The sequence below is a fragment of the Talpa europaea genome (assembly GCF_964194135.1).
Source record: "Talpa europaea genome assembly, chromosome: 10".
Classification (NCBI taxonomy): Eukaryota; Metazoa; Chordata; class Mammalia; order Eulipotyphla; family Talpidae; genus Talpa; species Talpa europaea.
The window spans coordinates 63420253-63440808 of record NC_140077.1 but is presented as its reverse complement, the minus strand read 5'-3'; the positions used below and the strand labels follow the sequence as shown (position 1 = coordinate 63440808).

The 20556-nt window shown below is 54.2% G+C and overlaps 1 protein-coding gene across 1 annotated transcript in view; it reads left to right on the top strand.

Moving 5' to 3' along the window:
- Nucleotides 1–20284, top strand: part of CABIN1 (calcineurin binding protein 1) — a gene marked incomplete at its 5' end in the record, with an annotated part of 178576 nt that extends 158292 nt beyond the window's left edge. Inside the window, 8 exons of the mRNA XM_084244486.1 lie at nt 5271–5434; nt 6121–6217; nt 7037–7690; nt 9208–9282; nt 13349–13631; nt 18500–18664; nt 19776–20002; nt 20117–20284. Coding sequence (XP_084100612.1) covers nt 5271–5434; nt 6121–6217; nt 7037–7690; nt 9208–9282; nt 13349–13631; nt 18500–18664; nt 19776–20002; nt 20117–20260 — 1809 coding nt within the window. The 3' untranslated portion in view covers nt 20261–20284. The remainder of the gene's footprint in view (nt 1–5270; nt 5435–6120; nt 6218–7036; nt 7691–9207; nt 9283–13348; nt 13632–18499; nt 18665–19775; nt 20003–20116) is intronic.
- Between the last annotated feature and the right edge of the window lie 272 nt (nt 20285–20556).

The window sequence follows — 20556 nt, the reverse complement described above, 5'->3', positions numbered from 1 at the left end:
GGGAGCCATCCCCAGAAGAGGGAGAAAATTCTGTGGAAAAGTCTTATTCATCAGCCACTTTGTTCATAATAATCCTGAAGACTCAGATTAGCCAGGGACTAGATGAATTAGGGCATACCTGTATGCTGATGCACTGTGGGCATTTTAAATTGTGGGGAGTTTTTGATGAAACAAAAATACACATCTCTCTTTGCATTTATTTTATTATTCTCACTCTGGAGTGCAAGTACATAGGCTTGGCCCACTAACAGAGACAAACTTCGTGAGGGGCTACACATGACTCTTGGATGTGATCCCCAGGGTACACTTGGCTTTCTGCAGTTGCCAGGTGGCAGTTGCGCTGTGGAACCCAGGAGCTACTCTCTAATAACTCCTTAGTTGATCTTCCACAGCACCCTGGAAAGGAATTTATCTGTAGCATAAACTCCTCAGAGCCTGCTCGGGCCCATTCTCAGATCTACCTCTCTGACAAGCTCAAGCCCTGGGTTAGAGGGCATAAGGGACCCAGCAGAATGCAACCGGGCTGTACCCCTCACCTGTCCTTTCTTGTTCTGGCATTTCCAGGCCACTTGTTTTCTTGGGTTGGGGTGGAAATGGGGGAAGGCAGTTTTGCCTGTGCTCTCAGAGCAAAAGAGGCACCTGGACGTACTGAGCCTAAAAGGTGTCCATAAAGATAATAGGTGGGGCTGGGAGCCCCAGAACCACCTTGGGATGCGCTGTTGAAATTGGTCTGAGCAGTGGCCCAGCAGAGGGTGGGTGGGAATGAAAAACAGAATAATGCCTGAATCTGTGGCCTCAGGCAGCCAAGCTCAAAGTTTGCCCTGGGCCATGTGAAAAGGCTGTGCTGGCAGCCACAGTGGTGTTTAGGGCGCCAGGGCTCTAGTAGTATGGATGGGTGGGGCCTCCTGGCCAATACTAGGCAGCTGGAGAGGTGTGCACTCGCCAACAGAGTCAGGTATCTGAGGAAAGAGGATCCCTGTCTCCCCAGAAAGACTCTCCCCCTGACCTAGTGTGTTAGAGTCCTCATGAACTGTAGGCCTGAGCGTGGCCTTAGCCTGGCGCCAGGAGCAGTATTCCATGCCAGAGGGGGCATCTGCTCTCTGTCACCTGGGGTGCCCCCTGCCAAGACTGCAGTGACCAGAAACCCAAGCTTCATGGTCTTCCTGCCCAGACATCTCCCTCGTTCTACTTTCCAGCCACCCTTATAAGTGGCCGCTGCCATTGTGTTCACAGACAAGTGCAGACTGGCCTGGCAACACCCCACTCCCTCCACTGACCCAGCTCTCAGCTCTCCTGGAAAGTCACCTAGAGCCCCCAACCAGGGCAGCCAGCCCTGTCTCCATACCCCTTACTTGGGGGCCCAGATTCCAAGCCTCTTTCCTCAAGTGAAAGGAGAGGATGTCCCAGTTGCTAGGCAGCAGAGAAGGTTTGGTAACCTGTATCAAGTCCCAGACTCTCAGAACAGAGTCTGGGACTCCATGAATTATTCAGGTGGTCTGTCTTGGTGACTTCATCTTGCAGCCAGGAGCCCAGAACCACTCCAGTGGGTTGGGAGGTTGGCTGAGATGCTGTAGATGAGATGCTTTGAGCACAAGCCCAGTGTTTCTGAGTGCTCTGAGGCTGCCGCTGTGCACCCCCTCTGCCCACAGTGCTCCAAGCAGGTGTCATCCCAGCCAGGAGTTGAGAGGGCACTCGGAAGGGTGAGCCAGAGCAATAGGACAGGCAGGCAGCTGGGCGGGGCCTGAAACTTAGCCCCTAGGCTGGCATCAGTGCTGCCTTTCTCTATCAGTCCCTGCTGCCCCTGTTCCCTGCTGTTCTCACTGCCTGTGATCCTGCTTTGGCCTGTCCTCAGGCCCCCCACTGCTAGCTTCCCTTTATCTGCTCTCAGCCTGTCCTCCACTCAGGCACTGTGCCCCCACCTCTTCTCATTAGGTCCTGCTCACCCTTCCCTAGCCACTGTCCTCCCTGAGTCCTCACGTGTGCCCTTGAGGCTGAGCTGGTCGGGGCCTCTGTTGCTGCAGGTGCAACATGGTGTGGGCCTCTTGCTCACACATGAGGCTGTCCTCTGCCTGGTACCTGTCTCCTCCCTGGTTCGCTCAGGGGCTTCCTAGCCCTCCTTGGGCTCAGTAGGGGAGGGCTATCGGGGGACAGTCCCGGGGAGTGTGCTTTGGTTTCTTCTCCTTTGTGGAGGATGGGACACGTCTACCCATCTTGAGGCGGCTGGTATCAAGGTTCTAGCTGCAAGCACAGAGCCCAGCGCTGCCAGCTCTGGCAGATGGTAGAGTTGCAGGCTTGCTGACCAGCTTGCCAGCTCCTGCCTGCCTGGTGGCTCCACACCCTCGTGCCAGCTCTTTGGAGGCTAGCTAGCCTCTGGCTACAGGAAACTCCCCAGGGCCTGTGGTGTCTGTGGTTCCCTTTGATTTTCCATGGACTCTGCCTAATTTGTTTGTTCTTCCATCCTGTCTGAAATAAGTGGTGTTATATTATACCTGCCTCTACATATCTAGAAAGGAAACCGATTAAAAGGGAGTTCTCAAAAAAGGGGGGGGGGCTCATGTGAAGGGATCAAACTGTGCCCTGAAATGTGATGCACACTAGACCTTCCCTCAGGGGGAGCGTCCTGGCCCTCCTCAGGCTTGATGGAAAGCCCCACAGAGTCTGGCCATGGGCATCGGGGCCCTGAGCTTTGCCCCCAGAATAATCACAGATATGCCTCACCCGTCATCGAGAGGCTGCTCAGCCCAGTAATTGGTCAGTGTCTGTGCTGGGAGGTGTCTGTGGTGAGAGGTGGCACACCCACACTGGACTTCAGGAGAGAATCCTGGGCACACCATCTAGGCTTGGCTGCAGTCCAGCAGTGTGGCCAGGGGGAGGCGCCCTTTCCTGGCCCTCAGGTTTCCACCTACACAGTGAGCAGGTTCTACCTGCTAAGTGTGCTAAAAAACATCCATGTTTGTGGAACCTATGCCCAGCTGAGAGCAGTGTCTTGGGAATCAGGAAGGGGGTGTGGGAGGAAGGGTGTGGTAGGGAGGGCTGTGCAGGAGGCTGAGACTGGCAGAGTGGGCCCATGGGAGTGGGCAAAGGAGATAGGGTGTCAGTAGACCCACATCAGTGTGAAGTTATGTCAGGCCATCTCTCATAGTCCCAGGTTAACCTCGGGGTGGGGGTGGGGGTTCAATATAATCATTGGCTCTTTTAGGCACATCCCACCCAGTATCTTTTGCTGCAGGGGGCCCACCTATACCCCACTATCTGAGAAGTCTGCAGTGCCTGTGTGGCCTCCCTGCAGAGGACCAGTGTGTTTTATCTCTAGCAGTGCCTTCTTGGCCCCCTTTTCCAGAGAAGGTGGGCCCTTACCTAACCAGGAACTGGGTCGGTGTTCCCATGTGCAGCCTAAGGGCCTGCTAGTGCCTGGTTAGCGTGTGCTCACTACTATGGTGTTGATGACTTGCCTTTTCCGTGGGGAGCCCCATTGAACCCCAATATAGGGTTCACATGTCACCCAGAGCTCTGGAAGAACATTAATTTCACTATGAGCAGAATTGTCTCCCACCTACCTTGGATATATCCTGGATTGGGGAAGTAGGCATCTAACAGCAAAAAGCCTTTCTCATGCTGGGTACCTTGTCTGCTCTGCTAGCTTTGGTTCAGGGTTCTGAGGGCCTGAGCTGAAAAAGACCTGCTCCTGCCTAGGACATACTCACACCTCCTGACCACCTGAGGGGCTGACCTCAAGTGGTCCTGGCAGTCAAAGGAGGGCTGCAAGCTAGGAGGGCTTCAGAGAGGAAATGACATTACAGCTGGGCTTGGGAGGATGCAGGAGAGCTGACTGGGCACTGCCTCTACATAATCCTCCTAACCTGCCGAATGCTCTCTCCATATCCATTGTGAGCCCAGTGACCCAGTGTAGCAGCCTCAGGGACTAGAGTTGAGGTTTTAAGCTCCTCAGGTGAGGTTTTAAGCTCCACCTGAGCTGCTCAGGGCTAGAGGTGCCCTGGCTCCCTTCTTGGGCTGCTGAAATATTATGGGCATGGCAGTCAACTAGCACTGCCTGGATACCTAATTGTGGGGTTCATGTGGCAGAGGTGGCATCACCCTGGTCTACCCTGGACAGATTTTTCTAGAGTGTTAGCTGTAGGCACCCATTTGGAGCTGGCCAACTTTTTTCAGACTGGGAGCTCCTGTTTCGGAGAGAGGATTCTTTTTTTATTTTTTTAAAGATTTATTTATTTATGCATTATAAGAGCTGGGGTATAGGCCAGAGGTGTGGGGGGTGAGAGGATCCACCAGAGACAGAGTGGGGAACAGAACAGGCATATTGACCAAAGTACACTGCTGAGGGGAGCAGCGGGCGAGTCAGGAGAGGTCTGCTGCACCATGTGGGCTGCTCCCTGGCCAGCCAGGGATCAGACTTATACTGTAGTAGCTGCAGATAGCTTCATAGTGCTGACACGTAACCGCTTGCGCCACCAGGGAGGCCCCTCAGAGACATGATTCTTAATGTCAAGGCACAGCAGCCTTAGGCTTGCCCAGAAGGTGTGACCTCTTCACTTGTCATTCACTCCCTCCACCATCCTTTCCTCCATATGTTGACTGTAGTAAAGTAGTTGTGGGGGTACCATAGGGAACCAGACCCTGGAGCTGCTCATGGCTGGGGTGCCCACATAGGCCAAACTCAGGGAGATATTGGTGGGGCTCTCTAGAGCTATCTTGGCACCAGCTCAGCCTTCCCAGATAGTGGGATTGGATGGGCAAGATATAGGGGGGAGGGCTTCCAGCTGAAGTAGACTGCTAGACAAAGGTGGGGAACTCAGGTATCCTGGGAGCTGTAGGTTGTTTTCAGCCTACCCCTGAGAGCTCTGGTGCTATGGTAGGAAGTGCACGGAAGTAGTCCCATGCCAGACACTGGCATGCAAGAGATGCCAGAACTTCATGGCAGCTGCCTTTTGATCCACTCATTCTCCTTAGGATTTGTCCTTACGGTTGAATCGGCACCTGTGTAGAGATGCATGGGCGCTGGGCCTTTCCCTATCATTGCTGCGTTAACTCAAGCAGACCTGCGTGCTTCCCATAGAGGATAAATCAAGTAAACATGAGCCGTGCAGCCATTCAGAAGAGGAGGGTGTGGAAAGTGCATGTGTGGTGTGCTGCCATTTGTGGGGGCATTGTGGCAGTGGCCTTACTCCGCTCCTCTCTGAAGAGCATCCAGTGAGTTTGTGATTGGGCAGAACACCCCCCCCCCTCACATATCCACCCCATCACTCTCACAGGGCATCTGGAGGATCCCTGTGGATGAAATCGACCGGCCGGGCAGCTTCGCCTGGCACATGAACCGCTCCATCGTGCTGCTGCTCAAGGTGCTGGCCCAGCTCCGGGACCACAGCACCCTGCTGAAGGTGTCCTCCATGCTGCAGCGGACCCCGGACCAGGGCAAGTGAGTGCCACCACCCGGCCTGGCACGGCCCAGCCCTGCATGCATTCAGCCCCACAGGATGTCTCTTCGGTGGTCAGGGAGCCCAAGCCAGCCTTTCTCCCCAGGGGCCTCTCTATCCCGGTCTCTGGAACCTAAATACCACCCCCTGTGCCCTGGGTACCTCAGCTGCAGTCTCTCCAAACATTGATAATCTGGACAAGCCAACCTGTCCTTCCTTCCTGCTTCTCCCCATCTCAGGGCTCTCAGGTTATGGGTAAAGAGGTATCCAAATGAAGTCACCCAGACAGGCCAGAAATAACGAGCTGGACAATAGGAGCCTGCCCCCAGAGGTAAAGAAGGATCTCTACCAGAAAGGGTAGGGCAGACAGGACCAAGGGACATCTGCTGCAGCCACCCTTCATAAGGAACAGGGTATCCTGGAAGAAACTTGGTCTGGCCCAGCTGTGAGTCTTCAGTAGCTAGGGAGGAGTCTCCACCTGGGGCGGGATGTACACTGGAGACATATCTGTGTGCACTGGAGAGAACTCATTGGCCCCCAGCTCTCACTGAGCTCAGACAGGTAGACAAGTGGGAGGCTGAGTGACCAGCAGGCATACTCAGGGCAGGGAGGGGCAAGGACCACCACCTAGTGGTGCTGTGTGGGCCTGACACTCTCATCCTCTCTGGCCACCTGTTTGTGCCCACAGGAAGTATCTTCGAGATGCTGACCGTCAAGTCCTGGCACAGCGGGCCTTCATCCTCACCGTGAAGGTATTGGAGGACACACTGAGTGAGCTCGCAGAGGTACGCCACCACCGCCCTCCTTTCTTTTAGGATCTTCTCTGCTACGTCCTGGTCCCTTAGGTCCCTGCATCCCCACCTGGGAAGTAGCATTCTCCTACCTCTCCACCTGGGGAAGGCATTTAGTGAGACAGATGTGGACTTGTGATCAGTAAGGCCCACAGCAACACTCCTAAGGCTGGTCCCTGAGCAGCAGGCCCTGCCCAGGCTTTCCTGGCAGGGAAAGCTCAGCTCTGATAAAGAAGCAGATGGCAAGTTGGCCATTCACCATCCCCTCACTCTCACCCTGGCCTCAGAGCACAGTACACACAAGGCCCCTTCACACCCTCTAAGGCAGGTATATTCCTTGCCCTGTTTCACAGCTGAGCACTTGAGGCCCAGGAGATCAGGTTATAGCCCAGCAGGTAGGGAGGTTGGGACCTGAGCAAGGACAGTCCAGTCCAGCTACAGTCCCCCCCCTACCCAATAGCACTGACTGGCCCATGGTACTATGGCTCATGGCTGCACCCTTTGTGTCCTCTATGTGGAAGGACAGGACAGGAGCACTGGACTCTGCAGCAAGAATACTTGGTGGCCCTTGGGGAATGGCCCTTGGTAGCCCTATCAGGGACAGTTCAGGGTGCCCTGAGATTCACATTTAGAGGAGAGCCATATTAGTGACCCAGGCCGATTCTTCTAGATCAGCACCACCTCCAGAGTCCCATCCACCCGTCTAGAAGCCCAAAGATGGGTAGACCCAGAGTGGGCACCCCTGGCGCCTAGGGGTGCTTTGCTGTCAGGGGGACACCAATATAGAGTCTTTGATCCTCGGTTTCCTCGTAGGGATCAGAGCGCCCAGGATCCAAGGCCTGTGGTATCCTGGGAGCCAGGATGACCACCGATGTCTCCCACAAGGCCAGTCCTGAAGATGGCCAGGATGGCCTCCCCAACTCCAAGAAGCCCGCTCTGGCTGATGACTCAGGACCAGGGGCAGAGCCAGGGGGCAGAGTGGGCCCGCTCAGCCACCGACCTGTGGATTCAGGGGACAGTGTAGAACAGGGTGGGGAGCAGAAGAACAAGGATAGCCCCCGGGCGGGTCCCACAGAGCTCATGGACACTGGTGAGACTACCACTCGCCGTTGGGATTTAGAGCGGGCACCAGCCCAGGCACAAGGCCGCCCCCCACGGGACCGCGGCCCTGAGAGCCGGCCCACTGAACTGTCCCTGGAGGAACTGAGCATCAGTGCCCGGCAACAGCCCAGCCTGCTTATCCCAGCCCAGCCCATCGCCACTGCCACCACAGCCAGAGGGGGCAGCCACCCAGAGGAGACACCCCCACGGCCCAGCCGCAAGAGGAAACTCCTGGAGGACACAGAGTCGGGCAAGACGCTCCTGCTAGATGCCTATCGTGTATGGCAGCAGGGTCAGAAGGGGGTGGCCTATGATCTGGGACGCATTGAAAGGATCATGTCAGAGACCTACATGCTCATCAAGCAGGTGAGTGGCTATGGGGAGGATGTGGGTGCAGTGCCCCTGTTCTCATGGAGGGTCCTTGTCTGTCCAAGGTGGTACCTGGGGGTGGATGTTGGGTGTCATTCCCATTCCACTCCTGTGTTCACTTCTGCATTTAGGTTTTCTGCAGTGAGCACACCACACATTTAGAATCAGAAAACAAGGAGCGTGTTGACTCACATTGTACATTTTAGATACATTATAGTTTTATTTGTCAGTTATTCCATAGTATAGCTGGGAAGATGTGTGAAAAAAAATAAATGAAGAAAAATGTGATCTTCACAAAGTTTATATTCATTTTACCTCAAAGGAAGTAAATCCACACTGCAGAAATATTACCACAGCCAGTGGGAGAGGTGGGGCTTCTGACCATGTGGCGATGACGAGGTCGGGATACATCGGGTGGCTTCTTCACACACCTCTGTGGCTGTCATTTAAGGCCGCAGTGACCTGTGTGACCAGGGCTTGCTTACCATTCTGATTTTGCCTGCCTTTTTAAAAATGTTTAGGGCATTAAGCACAGAGCTTTTTCTCTAATTAAAACGATTTCCAGAGGAAGAATCCCCAGAACTTCAATGACCAGCTCAAACATGGTCACTGTCTCAAATAGGTAGTTTTTTCCCAAATGGCATAAGTTTGCAGTGCCTTTTTTAGAGTGCCTATTTTATTGATATTTCATCAGCATCCCATAGTAACATTTACTTGTTTATGTTGCTGATTAATTAGAAAAAAAACATTTGCTGCTTTCCTCGCTGGTGAGGACAGGCCCTCTCCCATGTTGCCAGGCTCTGGCCTGACTGCTCCTGACACTCCAAGCAGCTTGCCCAACCCACTGTACAGAGTGGCCCCCATACCTCCCCAGTCTGTTTCCCCCCTCCCCATTCCTTGGACTCTTTTTTTTTTAAGATTTATTTATGCATACAAGAATTGGGGTTCATGCCAGAGTTGTGGGGGGTGAGTGGATTCACCAGAGACAGAGTGGGGAACACAACAGGCAGACTGACTGAAATACAATGCTGAGGAGAGCAGCGGGCGAGTCAGGAGAGGTCTGCTGTGCCATGTGGGTAGCTCCCTTACCAGGGATCGAACTCATGCTGCAGTGGCTGCGGACTAGCTTCATAGATTGCGTCTTAACCCCTTGCGCCACCAGGGAGGCCCTCCTTGGACTCTTGATCTGCAGAGTGTGCAGGACTAGAAACTGCCCAGGACCATCGAATCAAACCTGCCCACCACCCAAACCTCCGATTCCAGAAGGCTCTACATCCTGACTACAGATCCTGCCAGCCTCAGACCCTGAGGATGAAATAAGAAAGCTGCAGAAATGAACTTGGCCTAACTAGACAGACCCAGAGTGGCAGTCCTAGGGAGGGCTCTGGGTGGTATCCACTCATTGCCCGTGCTTCCCAGGCAGGAGTGAAAGAATGTCAGCACCAAGGTGGGAGCTCACAGAAGCTGGGCCTTACGCTCTGGGAGCCCTCTGACCTCAACATTTCCTTGCTTAGGTGGATGAGGAGGCTGCGCTGGAGCAGGCTGTGAAGTTCTGTCAGGTCCACCTTGGGGCCGCTGCCCAAAGACAGGTAAGCCCAACCTAGCCTGTGCCAGCCTAACTGCAGGGCCCGCCAGCTGAGAAACAGGTACGTCTCAGGCAGGGACTCTTCTAATGACCAGCATGGATTGAGGGGAGAAGGGCCAGTCGATCAGGCCCATCGGCAGCCGTTGACCATCAGCCCAGGTGATACACTGGTACATAGTGGGTGGGGTTTGGGCCGGCCAAAGTCTGATTGACTAGATAAAAAGGCTGGTGCTTAACATTTGAATAGGTGTGGCCTCTTGTCCCCAAAGTGTGGCTCAATTGCTCCCACCCCAGCAGCATAAGGGAGCAGGCCTTATCCTCACACCTTTGGCTGATGCTGTGGCACCCTGGAGAAGAGCACCATTAAGGAGCTTTGAGACAGGAGCTCAAGGCAGTGGGCATCCACCTGCACTCTGAGAAGCTGCACACCTCAGGTTGTCCAGACAAACATCCTCTCAGTGGAGTGGAGGGCATCGGACCATCACTGCCACTAAGGCTCTGTCTGAGGAAGCCCAAGGATTCAACCTTGACTGAGCAGACTATAGACCACACAAGTGGACCCAGTACCCTAGCTAAGTGCCAGAATCCCTGGAGAGATGTACCCCAGGGGGTACATGGAGTTGCAGATCCATGCAGCCACCATGTTTCTGTGGTGGCCTACTTGACCTTCACACAGCCTCTCTGCTGTGTGGAACAGGAGGAGCTCCCTGTGGCCCCAATACAGAGCTCAGACTCAGGGAGCCCTTCCTATGTCCTTCATCAACCCAGATGGGGCCAGGTGGGCAGTGACCACTCCAGAGAGAGGAGGGCTATTTGTAGTGTGGACTTCTAAATTACTTAAAGTGATAGAATCACACAACTTTCTCTTCTCTGGCCTAGGTGAAAGGAGGGTACTGAAGGGTCCCATTACTTAGATGAGGCGATTGTGATCCAGAGATCTCATTACCTTTCTGGGGCCTGACCTCTTGGAGGAGCCTAGAAAGCCACGTTGGGGAAGGTGAATGGGATAGTAGGTCACAGCTGTCCTGGGCCCACCTTTGCCCAGCGCTGGGGAGGAGGTGGTATGGTGCTGCTCTGTCCCCTCTGGGAGTGTCTGTTTTGCTCAAGGCATGTCCCAGGTGACCTGTGCATGCCTGGAGAGTGCTCTGGACATAACTAGAGATTCAGTGCCATCACCTGTGGCTAAGGCCTGCTCTCTTGAGGACAAGAACACACACTTAACCTTCCCCTGCCCCAAATGACTGCCTGTGAGAAACAGGTCTTGCCTACCTTTCCACTGTAGAAATGGACTCTTCACAGACACTCTGCACTACTGCTACCTCCATGGCAGAGTCACAGGAGCCGTCCTGTACCATGTGGAGCTGGGGATGAAGCATCTCAGTGAGAACAAATGCTAAGAGACTAGGTCTTTCAGGGAGCAAGCCATGCCCCCCAGCATCAAGGTGTCTCCCAGCAAGCAAGGAATTCTCTTGCACTTACAGCCTCAGGGAAAGGTTCCACCTGCCCTGGTGCGGGCCAGCTTAGAGAATCCAGTGTGCTCAGAACCAGGGGCCTGAGGCTGTAGCCTCTGCTTTCATAGGCTGTGAGGTGCCCTCTCCCCCTTTCAGCATGCCCCTGGGAAACCATGGTCATCACTGTCCAAGGAGGATAGGCTTTGGTTTTGGAGTGAGAGTGACCTGGTGGTAGAAGGAACTGTGTGGACACAGGTCCTTGCTTGCCTCAGGCCAAAGGTTTGTGGCCCTGGAGCTGCTGAGGAGGCCAAGACCAGAGCAAAGAACCTGCTTAGCCAAGCTAAGGCAGCAGCCTTGAGCCCAGAGCTGATTCTTTCAGCATCACTCTAGCTCCCTAGTGACCTGGCCACCATTGGCCCTTGGGAAGCCACACTCCAGGACTGACCTCCATTCCTGCAGCATCCACCTTGAGTGCTACGACCCCATGCCCTGAGTCACGGCTAGAAACGCTCCCATCTGGCACCCATGAGTGGGAAAGTGAGGCTGATTGGAGGTCCCCACCACATGGAGGTCTCTGCTGAGTCCCCACCAGCATGGTCTGGCTGTCCTCCCAAGGAAGATTTCTGGGTTCTCAACAGTGTTGGCACCAGAGGAACCCCAAAAGGCTGCTAATGGATCTCATTGGCAGAGCAGCAGGGCCCAGATTGTGGTGCCATTAAGAGCCAGGTTGGATGAAATTCATATGGAACCACAAAAAACCACGAATAGCCAAAGCCCTACTGATGAAAACAAAGGAGAAAGGTGGTATCACACTTCCAAACTTCAAGCTATACTACAAAGCCATAATAATTAAAACAGTTTGGTATTGGAACAAAAAACAGACACACAGACCAATGGAACCGAATAGAAAGCCCAGAAATAAAGCCACACTTATATGAACAACTAATCTTTGACAAAGGAGCAAATAATATGCAATGGAACACGGACAGTTTGTTCAATAAATCGTGCTGGGAAAACTGGACCTCCACATGCAAAAAAATGAAACTAGATCACTACCTCTCACCATGCGCAGAAATCAACTCAAAATGGATAAGAGAACTGGACATAAGACCTGAAGCCATAAAATATATAGAAGAAAATATAGGTAAAACACTACAAGACATACATCTCAGAAACATCTTTAAAGACTCATCACCCAAAGCAGTGATAGTGAAGGCAAAGATAAACACCTGGAATTACATCAAACTGAAATGCTTCTGTACAGCAAAAGAGACATTAACCAAAACAGAGAGACACCCCACTGATTGGGAAAAAATCTTTGCACTCCATCCAACTGATAAGGGACTGATCACAAAGATATACAAAGAACGCACATGGCTCAACAAAAACAAAATAAACAATCCAGTCAAGAAATGGGCAGAAGAACTCAAAAGACATTTCTCCAAAGAGGAAATGCAGATGGCCAACAGGAATATGAAAAAATGTTCAGCATCCCTTATCAGGGAAATGCAAATCAAAACCACACTGAGATACCACTTTACACCAGTGAGAATGGCACATATCAAAAAAACAAGCAACAACAGATGTTGACGAGGATGCGGTGAAAAGGAACTCTCCTACATTGCTGGTGGGAGTGCAAACTGGTCCAACCACTGTGGAAAGCTGTCTGGAGGTTCCTCAGTCTACTAAAAATGGAGCTACCATACGATCCGGCAATTCCACTACTAGGGATCTACCCAGAGGACTCAAAAACAGTGATTCAAAAGAGCATCTGTACCCCTATGTTTATTGCAGCACTATGTACAATAGGTAAAACCTGGAAACAACCCAAATGTCCAAATGCCCACCACCCCAAAGCACCCCAAGGACAGCCGAGAGAACTTCTTCCCTGCAACAATAGCCCCCACAGCCCCTGACCCTGTGCCGCTCGACACTCTCCAGCAGCCCAGTGACACCCACACCAGGCCTCGCCCTGTGCCAACTGCCACCACAGCTGTCATCACCTGCCCTCCCTCAGCGTCAGCCTCTACCCCAGAACCATCCAAGGACCCTGATTACCCCCAACCACACAAAAATAGAAACAACCCAAATGCCCATCTTCTTCTGGCTCAAGAAGATGTGGTGTATATACACAATGGAATATTATTCAGCAATCAAAAAAGATAAACTCATGCCATTCGCAGCAACATGGATGGAGCTAGAAGGAATTATGCTCAGTGAAATAAGCCAGAAGGAAAAAGAAAAATATCGGATGATTTCACTTATAACAGGAATATAGGGGAACCAAATAAGACATTGGTGTAAAACAAAAATAATAACAGTACAAAACACAACAAAGCAAAAACAGACAACTATAAACCAGAGACATATTGCAGGGGGGGAGGAGGAAGAGGAAGGGAGGAGCACAGGGGCCTGTGGCGATGGTGCATGAGTGCCTTGGGGAAGGAAATTCTATGGGGACTCAACCTGAGGGGGTGGGGGGAAGCAAATATTGTTCAAAAAATTTAAAAATTAAAAAAAACGGGATTTTGGGGGGAAAAAAAAGAGAGCCAGGTTGGCAGTCCCAGTCCAAATAGGGCTTCCCAACTGCCCTTCCTCACCTTTCCTTTTTCCTCACAGGCCACAGGGGACACTCCCACTACCCCAAAGCACCCCAAGGACAGCCGAGAGAACTTCTTCCCTGCAACAATAGCCCCCACAGCCCCTGACCCTGTGCCGCTCGACACTCTCCAGCAGCCCAGTGACACCCACACCAGGCCTCGCCCTGTGCCAACTGCCACCACAGCTGTCATCACCTGCCCTCCCTCAGCGTCAGCCTCTACCCCAGAACCATCCAAGGATCCTGATCACCCCCAACCACACAGGCCTGAGGCCACCCCCAGCATGGTTTCTCTGGGCCCAGGTGAGTCCTGTCCTGCCCACCTGGGGTATGAGGCCTGGGCCAGGTTGAGAGCTGGGCCAGGTTGCTGCCATCTGGAGGCAGCAAGTCCTGCTTGCATGGAGAGTGCATGGTGATGGCAGAGGGAGACAGGAGTCACCCCCCGTCTGGTGATCCTTGAGAAACAAGGCATAGAAATCCTGGGGGTAGGTCCTACTGATCTGTTCATCAGCTTGCTGCAGGTAGACACATTCTGTGCTCACCTCTCTTAACCTAACTCTCTGTTGTCTCTGTCTCTCTGCCTGTAAAAGTCAAATGTGGAGAGGAGTGGGAGAGAGCCACTATCAGTGTGTTTGTCACTGCTCTTGAAGGGTCCTGACCCTGGGCACACATGAGACCTCCCATCTCTATGAGCTGCCGCCAGGTGCCTGATGGGACAAGGCAAATGGAAACCCACCAGGAGCAGCAGGGGTGACTTGTGAAGAGAAAGGGACAGGGCAGGGGCCTGAGAGGCTCCATAAGGGTGGAGGAGAGAGGGCTGGTTCCTCCTAACACCCAGCCTGCCACTGGGAATAGCAGCCCAAGGACAGAACCAGCAGGCAGACCAGGCTTTCCTGAGAGTACCTCAAAAAGCCCAGTGGGCAAGAAGGGAGGGCAAGGTGCCATCTGACCCTCTATTTCAGACACTCCCCCTGCGTTTCCTGCCCTGCTCCACAGACCTGACCTGGGTTCCTGTCAAGACCAGGCTTGCCTGTCCTCCTTGTCACAGTTTCAAGTGGAAGCCCACATCTGGGGCTGCTGCTTTCAGCTGTAAGCCTTAGTTGTGCCATTTCCTGTCCCAGCTGTATGATGGGATAGCCAGGCCTCAAAGTTCTGGGCAGCTGTGACCCAGGAGTTCCACCCCACAGGCTACTCTGCTTGTCCTTCCTGTGGCTACTCTGCCTGTCCTTCCTGTGTGGGCTCTTTCCCAATTTGAGCATCAACACCAATATTTCTCCTGAGGCCGTCTGTTTGTTGTGAAGATCATGGAAATGTAGGGACCCTCTGCCCAGTCAGTTACAGTGCACTGGTCATGGCCCCATGAGACCAAGAATCACTTTCCCCTTGGGTCAGCTCCTGCAGCCATTTGCTCTGAGAGAAGCCTCTGAAGGCTGCAGGACAAAGAGCAGTTGAAGAACTACATGCTGTGGCTCCACCACCAGGCGACCCTGGCTGTTTCTTTTTCTTTCTGTGTATCTCATCGTATCTGTTTCCAGCATACCATGTATATATATGATGGAGGTAAGGCTCTGCAGGATTCAGGATAATGCTTGGAGATAGTAAATAGAGCCATCAACCAAGTAAACATAAACCCATACTGGATTTTGGTGGGTGGTGGTGGTTTCAGTGGGCAGTGATGATGGAGCCCTTAACCTGAGATAATCACTCACTCCCATGAAGACCCTCCCTCCTGTTCCCCTCAGCCTGTCAGGAAGGAGTTGGAGAGGACACTCCAGGCAGTGAATCACTGAGGACCAGGAATTCAGGAACCTCAGGCTATCAGCTGGTTCACTCAGGTGTTTAGAGACTATCCTTTATAATCTAATCTCCGAAGGGACTGACCTTCACTGATACAGGCCACACACTAGCTTGTACAGAATGGGAGGGTTTCTCAGGGTGTGAGTACAGGAGGCGGCCACTCTCTGGAGCCTACTGCCTTCCCTTCCTCCCCCACTCACCCAGCCCCTCCACTCCCATTCAGGCCATCAGTGTTACTATGTGTTTCCTCATACACATTCTTCAGTCTGCAAAGTTGATCCTTTTCTATTTACTTCCCCAAAGCTAAACTAAGTGGCCTTTGTTAGGATGGAACTCTTGCATGACATTGAAAGTCAGCCCAGAACTGGGTATAGGATTAGATGGACAGGGAGGGCAGGGCCTGGCTGTGAGGCCTGTTCCTGATGGCCAGGCACTCAGCACACCCCCTAGCAACCCTCCTGCCATTCCATACCTACCACACAGAGTTACCTGCCTGTCTCAGGGCTGCCACTGGACCTTAGAGCTAGTGCCGTCTGCCTGGCTGTGTTGGTGTGGGTGTCCCCAATGGTTCCCCGAGCTTTCTGGTGTGGTGTCAGGGTCAGGCTGGAAGGGCCTTTCTCTCTGGAGCCCGCACCCCATAATACTCAGAACAGAAGCACCAGGAAGGAACCTTCCAGCAGGATCTTAGTTCCCCAAACATGGCAAAGTGATCTGTCAGTGAGCCAGAACTGGGTATAGGATTAGATGGACAGGGAGGGCAGGACCTGCTTTGTCTTGAAGGCACCCAGTGATTAGAAGGCATACAAGTCTGGAGCTGAAGCTGGGAGAGAGCAGTGAGGATGGCCCCAGTCAGGGTAGCCTCTGTCCTTAGGGTGAGCAACCCTGCCCTTCACTGGGGTGCCCCTCACATAGGCCTTCCAACTCCAGCCAGGGGAAGGTGACCAGCAGCATCTAGTCCTGACTTGTGCCATCTGCCTTGAACTTTAGACAGGATACCTTGGTCACTAGTAAAGATCTCATCCACCCATTCAAGCCAGACTCATCAGGGCCCTTGGCCCCTTTGTAGCAGTTGCATTCTCAGGGGGAACTCAGAGTTGACCAAAGGCATCCTGGGAGTCTCCTGTCCTGATCATGTTTCTCCTAAAGGTGCCCTGGTACAGTCCCCTCCCTTCCTCACCCCCTCACTCCCACTGTGCCACACCTCTGCTTAATCTCCTTGTTGGACATCTGCCTGTCACTGGCCAGGACTTGGTTTCATGCACACTCTCTGACTGCTGAAATAGTGCCTGGCCCACGGATGAGTGAGGGTCCCTCTCAATAAGATGTCAAGTCTTCTAGGATAGAAGGGATGGGCAGAGTAGAACAGGAAGGAGTTGGAAAGGACACTCCAGGCAGTGAATCAGCCTGGGTGAGGAAAGGGCTTGCCTTAGCTAGTTGCCACTTAGTAAATAGGGTTGAGGGCACTGGAATTCTGGCCCAGGGTAGCAGGGAGAGTTGTCCTGTTGGCACAGAACTCCAGCCACGTGCTTCACCACTGCCAGAGAACCCGAGATAGGAGGCAGGCAGGCAAGGGGTGGTCAGGGAAACCTCAGAAGGCCCTCCTCTAAAGGCAGGGCACTAGGCAAGTCTCCTCCTCAGGCCCACCTGTAGTCCTCCCCACAATCACCAGGATAGTCTTGAGAGTGTTGGGGAGAATCAGACGTGGGCCAGATGCGTGGTGGTGGTGGGGGGGGGTGGTGGTGGTGAAAGAATTCACCAGAGACAGAATAGATACCGAACAGGTGGAGTTACTGAAATACACTCAGAGATAGGTCTGTTGTGAAGATAGTGAGGGTCCCGAGGCTCTGTTTACACTCCAGGCACCATTGACTGGTTAGGGTTCCATCCAACTAGTCTTGGGTGTGTCCTGGCTGGTGATCTGAATTAGCATCGAGGATCATCAGCCCTTCAGTCCAGGTTCCCTTTGGCAGCTCCATTTACTCCCTTTATCCATTCAAGCCTCTCGGATTTGCCTGCTGAGCAAGGAATGGGGGCTTGGGTTTTTTAATTTAACAATGATACAATGACAGAGAGGAGGGACCATCTGGCCTAGACACCCCTGCCCCAAGTGCCCCGTCTCCTCCTGGCAGTCCTTAGAGAAGGAAGAGCCTGGCAAGGGCAGACAGTGCCTGGGGCAGGAGAGAGCCACCCTGACCCACCCACCCCCACCCCCGCCAACCCCTCCAGGGCAGTCTCACTCTCCAATCAGGCCCAGGGTATGCTGGCCCTACCTCAGCACAGGCTTATTCTATGGAATCCTCAGCCTGGAAGCCACCCACCCCACCCACAGCCTGATCTTCAGGGAATAACTGCTTCAGGAGGGCTGCAACTGGAGGAGCCTTCCTGGGTGCTTATCCCTGCCTGCCATTGCATTGGGGTCTGGAGCTTAAGGACAAAGAGCCTGTGACTGGTTATCAGGCAGTGAGGAGAGGAAGGGAGGGAGTGGCTCATGAGGTGGAGTACCTCAGGCAGGTAGGGATGCTCTGTCCTACAGGAGCTGGAAGCCAGCAGGCGGGAGGCCAAGGCAGAAATTGTTCAGTGGTCCTGCCTTTGTCCCCTTTTCAGGAGCTGCCTGGCTTTAAGGGACTGTGGAGGAATAGCTTTACCTTCTAGAAGAGGGGGAGGACACTCCTGCCAGAAGGAATGTGATGGGCAAAGTGGGCAAGTGGAAGGGTAGTGGCATGCCAGGCAGTGTGTACAGAGATTCTAGGCCAGAATAAGAGGAATGCAACATCAGGAACCGACAAAAAGACCTGACACAGCTAGAGGCCAAGGGGAGGGTGGAGGCAGGGCCTGGAAGGCCTGGGAGCCAGCAGGCCAGTGCTGACTAACAGCCTGGCTGGCTGCCGTAGGCACAGCCTTTGCTGCTCAGGCCCAGGCAGGCCTTGGCAGGATTGAGGCCAATTCCTGGCCCCTGCCTTGTGCCAGGGAAGGTGTGGCCTGGCAAGAGAGCTTGTTGCCGGCATTCCACTTAGTCCGCTTTGGTCTTCGTGGGTTCCTTGGTTTTGTTTGATTGTCACTCCCGTAAGGAGAGCTTTTGAGCCTACTTCTGACAGCTCCGTGCTGGTGATTGAAGGGACACAGGGACCATGAAGTCTCAGTGTTACCGCTCTGTGTCAGATATATAGAGATCCAGGATGGGGAGCCTGTCCCCCCGGCTCCATGCAGGTGATTATCCAGAGGAGCCCCCTCTGGTCCCCAGGCTGCTCAGGTGGGGGTGAGGAGCCATCTCAGTCAGGGTCCCCTATTGGGTGTCACAGAAGGAGGGAGGGATGGAGCACCCTGTGCAGTGGGCTGGGTGAGGACTTAACACACAGCTGCCCTGTGTCGCACAGAGAGAGAAGAGCTGGCAGCAAGGGCAGAGGGTTCCAACTTCCCGCCCCAGGAACCAGGACATAGTGTGCAGGTGAAGATGGCCCCTGAGGTCCTCCCAGCAGAGCTACACTGCTGGCCAGCAGAGACTGCCCCCCGGACAGGCACTGAGCCCACCTACAGTCAGGGTAAGTCTAATCAGGGGTAGCCCAGCACTGCCCCCTGGGCCTCCACAGGATGGGTTTCCCAACAGAGGCCCCTCCCTACCCTCAAGGGTGCACCTGAAAGCTGGCCATGGGATAAGGTAGAAAGCGGGCCCTGCAGCGAGACCCAGCTGAGGGCTTGGTGAGGGTGGAATAGAGAGGGAGGGAAGGGAGAAAGGTCCCAAGAGCCCCTCATGCCACCCTCAGCTTCTCTGAGGGAAACAGCTAGGCCCATTGTAGAGCTTTGTCTGAGGCTGCTTAGCTGTGGGATGGGAGGGACAGGCACATGGCGGGAGGAGTCTAAGAGGGGTGGCCGGATCAGGCTGGACTAGATAGGCGTCCATGTCAGAGCCCAGCTCCAGCATGTCAGAGCCCAGCTCCAGTCTTGGGTCATCACTTCCAACCAGCCAAGCCCTTCAGGGACTCCTCAGGACAAGGGCCTTTCGTAGACCCCACTCAGGAAAACAGGGACTAGTGCCAGGGCCAGGGAGCCAGCCCCGCTCCTTTTAAAGCCATGGGGCTGTGGAGGAATGTGGACACCAGCCAGAGCAGGGTGACTCCCACTCGTTCAGCTCCCTAGAGGAGGCAGCCAATCCTGGAACTGCTGCCTCCAGGCTCTAGTAAAGACAGCACTTGCCCTGAAGCCTTGGGGACAGTGGGCGCCCTGGGCTCTGGGCCTTGCGTTCTCCTTGCTGTGTGAATACCCTGGGATGGTTGGGGAATAGCACTGTTACTGTATGTAATGCCTTGAAGGCCTGTGGAATCCTTGGGAAGGCTCAGGAGGCTCGCCCGTGTCCCAGCTCCTGGGTTCCCAGAGTGCAGGGTACTCTTGGGGCATGGGGGGCAGTTCCCATGCCCTATACCCCAGTGCCAGAACCAAACAGCCAGGGAGGCAAGTGAGAGACAGGAGGAGACCTAGAGACTTCCGGGTCTGTACAGAAAGGGCTGAGAGAAGGCACCAGTAGTCTGACCCAGCAGGAAGGGGAGGTTCTTGGAGCTTCTGTCTTTCCAAGGGGGAACTGAGAGCTGAGTTGAGGAGGGCAGGTAGAGCCAAGAGGCTGCAGTCTAGACTCAGCCCCCACGGTCCACCCCACAGTCACCAGCTCCAAGGTCCCCAGCGGTGGGAGTGCCCAGCCACCCGAGGACCATCCAGGCAAATCAGAGCCGGGCAGGGCCAAGTCACGCCTCCTGCCCAATATGCCAAAGCTGGTCATCCCCTCGGCTGCCACCAAGTTTCCCCCTGAGATCACCGTTACACCACCCACCCCGACTCTGCTCTCGCCCAAAGGCAGCATCTCGGAGGAGACCAAGCAGAAGCTGAAGGTGACGTCGGGTGCTCGGTGGGGTGGGGAGAGCATGGGGGGGACACAGGCTACAGGGGTTCTGGGGCCAGACCCACATCCCTGACCAGTGCCCTGCCCTGGCCTGTCTCTGCAGTCAGCCATCCTGTCTGCCCAGTCGGCCGCCAATGTGAGAAAGGAGAGCCTGTGCCAGCCGGCCCTGGAGATCCTAGAGACCTCGAGCCAGGAGTCCTCGCTGGAGAGTGAGACCGATGAGGATGACGACTACATGGACATCTGAGGGGTGGGGGCCGCCCACCTGCCTCGGCCTAGTCACTGCTGGGCCCCTGGCAAGGCCAAGAACCCGCATGGGGCGCCCTTCCTCACTCAGCCCCACATTCTGCCCAGCCTCCCTCTATGTGGCATCTTCCCTGCCTGCCTGGGCCTGGGGCTGTGCCCACCGCATGGGGGCCCAGAGGAGGCCAAGGTCAGCCACAGGAAGACGAACAGGACACAGTTTGCACAGCAGGGAAAACTTTGTAACAAGCCTACATCCAGCACAGGTGACCGTGTCACACCTGCACACTCGGACAAGCT